The sequence below is a fragment of the Phaethon lepturus genome, unplaced genomic scaffold (genome assembly GCF_000687285.1).
Source record: "Phaethon lepturus isolate BGI_N335 unplaced genomic scaffold, ASM68728v1 scaffold7856, whole genome shotgun sequence".
Classification (NCBI taxonomy): domain Eukaryota; kingdom Metazoa; phylum Chordata; class Aves; order Phaethontiformes; family Phaethontidae; genus Phaethon; species Phaethon lepturus.
Genome location: NW_010545497.1, coordinates 23,092 through 30,735, shown reverse-complemented (window position 1 = coordinate 30,735; position 7,644 = coordinate 23,092). Strand labels below are relative to the sequence as shown.

The 7,644-nt window shown below is 43.7% G+C and overlaps 1 protein-coding gene across 1 annotated transcript in view; it reads left to right on the top strand.

Annotated features, from left to right (window-relative positions):
- The window catches only part of FAT4 (FAT atypical cadherin 4), a 72,599-nt gene extending 65,771 nt beyond the window's left edge, over positions 1-6,828 (top strand). Inside the window, exons 16-17 of the mRNA XM_010288961.1 lie at positions 453-714; positions 4,952-6,828. Of these exons, the coding sequence (XP_010287263.1) occupies positions 453-714; positions 4,952-6,828 (2,139 nt within the window). The remainder of the gene's footprint in view (positions 1-452; positions 715-4,951) is intronic.
- Positions 6,829-7,644: the final 816 nt, after the last annotated feature.

Here is a 7,644-nt window from a genome sequence, read left to right as displayed (position 1 = left end):
CTGCTGTGTCATAATGAAAACTAGATGCAAGCTTTTTGGGCAAGGACAACATCTGTTTACTCTGCAAAGCATTCTCTACGCTTGCATTGAAGAAAGAGGAAGAATTATTCTTTTATTGGTTAAAATGTTTTGTCATGTGCATGCCCTATATCTGGCCTCTCAATAGGTTTTTCTCTTATGAGATTAGCCGGACAATGAGTGGATGGTAGCTCTAAGTTTTCTAGAGGTGCAATGATGCATTTAATTGCAGCCAGATTTTTAGTACTAAATAATTAAAGCATTTTTAGAACAAACAATTATTTGGGGAAAAATCCATCCAGACTTCCTATACCAGCCGAAGCCATGTGTTACTTTAGCTGTACTGAATAGGCATTACATCGGTTATGTGTGTATAGGAGTGATTATGTGTGTATATCATTTTAAAATTACGCATTTTACTGTTTTCTGATCAGATAAAAGGTGGGAAAGTGCATTATGTATCCGATGCTGGAATTGCTGGGAAAGTGGAAAGAAATATCCCAGAAGTGTACGCTGCGGATGGTCAGTGGCATTCAGTACTCATTGAGAAGAACGGGTCTGCTACTATCCTGTCAGTCGACAAGACTCACAGCCGAGACATCCTCCATGCCACGCAAGACTTTGGTGGACTAAATGTTCTTACAATTTCTTTGGGAGGAATCCCATCAAGCCAACCTTTCAAGAGTGCGGTTTCAGGTAATTTTTATTATTTTTTTTAATATAGTGCACAGAAGCAGATTTGAGCAGACAAAGGGTCTCTATTTGCTTAAAGGTTGCAGAATGTACTGTAATTCTTTATTAGTAACTAATATACTTCCGTACTTTGCCAGGAAAATTGCAATTTGAATGTGTAAGGATTGCGGACTTCGTTCCTTCAATACGTGTTGCTGCCTTGTTGTTTCCAAAGCAGGCACTCCATCTGTAGGGCTTTTGGGATGGGGGGTGTGGGTTTGCTTGCTTGTCTGTAAATAAGCTGTGATAATTTTGTTATGTTAATGGAGAAGAAAGGATCTATTCTTCACCTGGGTCAGAATCTGGAAAATCAAGGCAAATCTTTTACTTGGGCAAAAATGCTAAACGAGAACTTTGTCTCTGTAGGGGTTTGGTAAGTACTGTAGGATTTAGCCTGTTATTAATATGATTAAAATATTTTCTGAAACTCCAACTTCCTCCTGCTTTATTCTGCTGTCAAATGATGAACAAGGTTTATTTCTGAGCAACAGAAACCAAGGACAATAAAGAACCAACCGGCCTCTGACTGACATCTTGCTGTTAAGTAAATCGGTCTCCCTTAAGAGTTAAAGCAACTGTCTTAGACCCTGGCAAAAGAAGTAAATAACATATATTTGATATCATTCCCCCAGTGATAAGTAAAGATGGAACTGATTTTTAGCTACAAACTGTGAGATACTCCAGACAATGCAGGCGCAGGTTTCACAGAGTTTTTATGTTGAAAAATCTTCCTGACTTCAAGAATTGTGACCAAATAAAAGATGAGTGGAGCAATCACACTTCACATCTGTGTATTGTGAATTTGTATGAAATCATCTGAATGCTATGCTTACCTTTACCGTTTTTACATGTATGTTTTATGAGCAGTGTACTCATGGAAAAGTCAGAGGCTTTTAGGAAAGCTGGAACCAAGAAAATTGAGGACGCTAAAATCTCACCACTGCCTGATGCTGTGGCAGTCAAATTAGGAATGTCTGGCTTCCATTATGAATACACAATCCAAAATCTCTTATTCATATGATTTTATTTTATTTTAATATTGGATTACATTGTGTACGACATACCAACGACTTACAAGGGGGAGGTATAAAACTCTGCATGAACTCAGAGAGTCAAAAATATCTGCAGTACTGTTAAAGGCAAACGAAAATATATGTGGGTGACAACTCCAGGGCTGTGAAACTGGTATATCCAGCAATGTTTTCAGACCTGGGTAGACCTGACAAAATCCCAATTGTTTATTACATCACTGCTGCAAGGGGCCACCACGTAAGTGGCAAGGTAATCGTCCATTTTGCTTGGGCTCCCATCGGAACAGAAATTCTCAATTTCCTCTTTATTTGGGAATGTAAGAATAGGAGAAAATTAAAATATAAGTAATGCTGGAAGAAAATATTTCCATCTCTCTCAGAATGGAAATAATACAGAAATAGCATGCTTGCAAAACTTCGAAGGCTCTTTCATGTCCCTTTACACCACATGACTTGCATCTCTCAGTGAAACGTATTCGAGGTTGATACCCACTCGTATTTCATTTTCTGACATCAGAGGGTGTTCAAGTTTTAAAACAACACACTTCGAAGATTATAAATCTGTAATACCACCTCATACAACTTGAGTATATTTGCTATTACACGACAGAGTAAATATTTATAACATTTATCTCTGTGCTACCTGTTTTTACAGAGATTTCCACAATTATTCACAAAGTTACCATTTATAGTGGCTGTTCTTCCAGTCCAGCAATAAGTTTGCGGAAATGAACCTTTGTCTGACACTAATAACGCACGGAAAATTTGCTCCTGTTTATCCTTTCACCCAAGCGCGATGCTTCAGAACTGCATAGTGGCACTTTTCTTCTCCTTGTTGATTATTTTTATTGATAATAGCTGATAAATTTGGTCTTGAATAATATCCTCCTATAAACCTGACACTATGCATGGCATCCCAAGGAGAACCTATCAGAAATTAAGGAGAAATAAACATGTTTTCTGCAGCAACCACGCATGTGGACACTGACATCATAACTTACAAACACATCTCTGTGTACCATTTTATCACAGCTCTGAGTAGAGGTCAACATAAGGTTGCACTGTCCTAAAACCCGTGCAGAAAGGATCAAGTCTTGGGAACACAGGGAATTATTAGGCTGGCAAAAGGCTGGATTTTCCTGTGTCCTCACATACAACCGCCGCACAAAGGCAGGGGATATAATCCTGTCTCCTCAGGCTCTCACAACACTGAAACTCGGCGTCACCACTGACAGGGTAGTGCTGCAACCAGGCTGTGGGATGTTTGGGAAAAGGCGACTCAAGATTCAGAGACATAAAAGTATTGCCATGATTTTAGGAGACAGTAAGACAGGAGGTTTAGCTGAAGCATGATAGGCAACTTCATCTCAGAGTAAGAGAAACTGGAAAGCACACAGGCAAAGGGGAAGGGAAGCTAATGTTTTCTGCTAGCACAGCCAAGCCAGCCACGCACAGGTTCCTCTATGAGTGTGATAAGAAGTTTTAGAAATATAGGAAAATTTGGAAACAAAAACCGCTTCAGTATATTGAATGAAATAGTTAGAAGGAATATTTGTTCAAATTCATTTTAAAGACATTAAATACTATGGTAACCATTTGAATTCTTGGCTTATTTACTGAACAATGGAGCCTTTCATTTAGCTTCAGTGAAATGGGTCTATAAATTGAAAATTGAGACAGTTTAACAATATATTTTAAGAAAATATAATGTTTCTGCAAAATCGAACCATTTGCTTATTGCTTAGTATTTTGGCAAAATAATTTTGCTTCAAGGGGAAACTACATTATCATAATAAAGATCTGAGAATATAGCCTTCAGACTTCCTTTGATGAGTCTGTAAGATAAGCGCTCTGCAATCACAAAAGTATTCACTTGCTTTGCAAACCTCAGATCTAATCTCAGTGAGCAGCAGAGTTGAATCTATGTGTGAACAACCTGTTTTACGCAAAATGCATTTTTTAAATTTCATTTTATATTATGTTTTTTCCTTGATTTGAACTTTATTCCCAGTCTTCAAACTTGAGGTAGATACTTCCTAATTGGACAGTAGTTCCTTCTCCGGCACAGCCTCTATAATTCTTAAAAGCCAGATCAACATTGCAAATTATATTTAGGTTTCTGCTTACAATTGCCTGTTTTTTTCAGTTTTAGTGAAAGCAATGGGAGTGCAAAATGTCTTACAGGCCTTCTAGAAAACATGATATGTTAAATTCCGCATCTTAATTGTGAGGTTTTGTACATTTTATTTACTCTAAGAATATTTTCATTGCTTTGAAATCTTAGTGTTGAAGTTAAAAACCCCAGTCTCTGTCTCTCTCTCTTAGGGTTCTTATTTGGCAGACTTAAAAGAATCAGATACTTTTTGCAAGTTACCTTGGTATCATTTATATAAGTGCCATGGATATATCTTCAGAGAAATTACTGAATTCTTATCTTTAATCTCCATTTCTATGTACAGCTTAGACGTGAAAATAATTAGTTTTAAAAGGTGCATGTTATAGAAGTTATGTCAGAAGCTCCAGGCATGACCAGCCTTTACTTAACCTTGTTCTGCTTAAAAGTAGATTTCAGTTCCTATCTAATGTGAGCCGCCCCAGAATTATCGATAGTTTCTGAGCAAAATAGTCATTACAATGTAAGAGGAAATATTTAACAGAAGCAACAAAACGTTCCTTATACCTGAGCCTAAATGATTCAGTGCAGACTGTCAGCTACTGAAACAGCTGTGAATGGGCCATCCTTATAGCGAAATAAGTGGTTACTTAAATATTACACCGTTATGGTTAATACCACAGGTATTTTTGCATGAATCACAACACAAGGTAAAAATGTGGCAAAGCAACCGTAAGCTCAGTACACATAAGATTCACCAGTGAAAACGTGGAGGCTTCATGTGTGTAACTAACGGTGTGATTTACCCTGCATGCTGCTTAAAACCACATCACGAAATAAGGCTGTCGCCTCCGTTGTAGCATTGGGTTTTCCATTTTGTTGCTTCTGTGTTTGTGTTTCCCCTTTCCTTCCAGGGGGCAAGAGGGGCACCGCAGATCTTGTCATCTGCTGATCAAAAGGTTTCCTCTTTAGCGTGATGCTCAGGGCGTCTTTGGTCTCCGATGACAGTACATACTCAGTCTTCGGGTCCCGATATGACTGTTGCTTTTCCTCCTAGGCTTCGATGGCTGCATCTCCTACATCAAGTACGGCGGGGAGAGCCTTCCCTTCACTGGCAAGCACAACCTCGCCACTCTCTCCAAAACAGACCCTTCAGTGAAGATTGGCTGCCGCGGCCCCAACGTCTGTGCTAGCAGTCCCTGCTGGGGCGAGCTGATGTGCATCAACCGGTGGTACGCCTACCAGTGCGTCCCGCCGGGCGCCTGTGCCTCCAGCCCCTGCCAAAATGGGGGCAGCTGTGAGCCTGGGGAGCATGCCGGTTTCACCTGCAGCTGCCCCGAGGCGTACGCAGGACGGACGTGCGAGGCGGTGGTGGCGTGCCTGGGGATCTCCTGCGCCCCGGGCAACGAGTGTAGAGCAGGGATCAATGGTGGCCACATCTGCCTCCCATCCCCACACCCCGCCGAGCTGTCCCTGCCCCTCTGGGCTGTGCCGGCTATCGTGGGCAGCTGCGCGACGGTCCTGGCGTTGCTGGTCCTCAGCCTCATCCTCTGCAACCAGTGCCGGGGAAAGAAGTCAAAGGCCCCGAAAGAAGAGAAGAAAACAAAGGAGAAGAAGAAAAAAGGGAGTGAGAATGTGGCATTTGATGACCCTGACAACATCCCGCCCTATGGCGATGATATGACCGTCAGGAAGCAGCCTGAAGGAAACCCAAAACCCGATATCATCGAAAGAGAAAACCCGTATCTCATCTATGATGAAACCGACATCCCACATGCCACAGAGACGATCCCCAGCGCCCCGCTGGCTTCCCCCGAGCCTGAGATTGAGCACTATGACATCGACAACGCCAGCAGCATCGCCCCCTCGGATGCCGACATCATCCAGCACTACAAGCAGTTTCGGAGCCACACGCCCAAGTTCTCCATCCAGAGACATAGCCCGCTGGGATTCGCACGGCAGTCCCCCATGCCCCTGGGAGCCAGCAGCTTGACCTACCAGCCCGCCTACGGGCAGGGCTTGAGGACAACGTCTTTAAGCCACTCGGCATGCCCTACTCCCAACCCCCTTTCTCGGCACAGCCCCGCACCCTTCTCCAAATCATCAACTTTCTACAGGCATAGTCCAGCAAGGGAGCTGCACCTTGCCATAAGGGAAGGGAGCCCGCTGGAGATGCACAACGATGTCTGCCAGCCCGGCATTTTTAACTACGCCACTCGGCTGGGCCGGAGAAGTAAGAGTCCGCAGACCATGGCGAGCCACGGTTCCCGACCAGCAAGCCGCTTGAAGCAGCCCATCGGGCAGATCCCTCTGGAGACTGCTCCTCCAGTGGGGCTGTCCATCGAAGAGGTGGAGAGACTGAACACCCCTCGCCCCAGAAACCCCAGCATCTGTAGTGCAGACCATGGTCGGTCCTCTTCTGAGGAGGACTGCAGAAGGCCTCTGTCCCGGACGAGGAACCCGGCCGATGGTATTCCTGCACCTGAGTCCTCCTCCGACAGCGACTCCCACGAGTCCTTCACCTGCTCAGAAATGGAGTACGACAGGGATAAGCCCATAGCGTACACCTCCAGGATGCCCAAGTTATCCCAGGTCAATGAGTCCGATGCGGATGACGAGGACAACTATGGTGCCAGGCTGAAGCCCCGGCGGTACCCTGGCCGCCGAGGCGAGGGGGGGCCGGTGGGGGCACAGGCGACTGCCGCCAGCGCCGGGGAGAGCTCCCTGCCCGTGAAGCTGGGGCAGCAAGCGGGAAGCTTCAACTGGGACAACCTCTTGAACTGGGGCCCGGGCTTTGGGCATTATGTGGATGTTTTCAAAGATTTGGCATCACTTCCTGAAAAAACAGCAGCAGCAGCAGCAGCGGGTGAAGACAGCAAAGGTGGTACAACAAAGCCTGTTTCCAAGGATGGGGAAGCAGAACAGTATGTATAGGCTTTATCTCCTGGTCTTGCCACAGCGCAAAGCCACAGGGAGCGGTCAAACCATTATATGGTTGTAAAAAAGCAAAGATCAGCATTTGAACCCCAGGCCAGTTTGGTTGGAGGAGACTTTAAAAATAATAACCATTATGCTGCTGAAAGAGACTTAAAACATTTTTAATTTAATTATGCTTGGATGAATTTATTTCTCCTGCATGCATTGTATTTGAAAACAAGATATTCGGCATGCAGCCTTTGAAAAGGGTTTCCTATTTACCATTGTTTGGTTTGTGATTCTTAAATTAATAATGCTTTGTTCTGAAAATGAACTAATTTTTTTTTTTAATTGTGAAGGATGTGCATATTGTCTTCAGCTACTAACATGTTTTACGATGCAAGAGTATTGAGGATATAATTTTCCTTACGAAGTGCATGGAAGAAGGATGGTGAATGAAGGAGTTACAGTAGTAAGGTGTCTCAGAAAATGTAGTTACCATATCCTGCAGTTGCTCACATGTAACTTTATGGATGAAATCAGCTTGAATAATTGCTGGCAACAGTGCTGTAAGTCTTATTCCATACAAGAGGTGCTAGAAGCAGCTCAAGCCAGTCAGCACTTTAGGAGTTTTTTTTTCTTTTCAGCTTGTTTATTTGTTTGTTTGGGGTTCCCCCCCCCGCCTTTTTTTGCTTTTGTTTCTTGACAAAGTTGTGTGAGAGCTTCTGAATCTCTACAAAATATTTTGGGGATGCTTAACCCTAGTCCCTGCCCGCCCCCCTCAGTCCTTCCAGTGGGAGGGGAGCGATTGGCGTTTGTCAGCCCAGCCAAGTA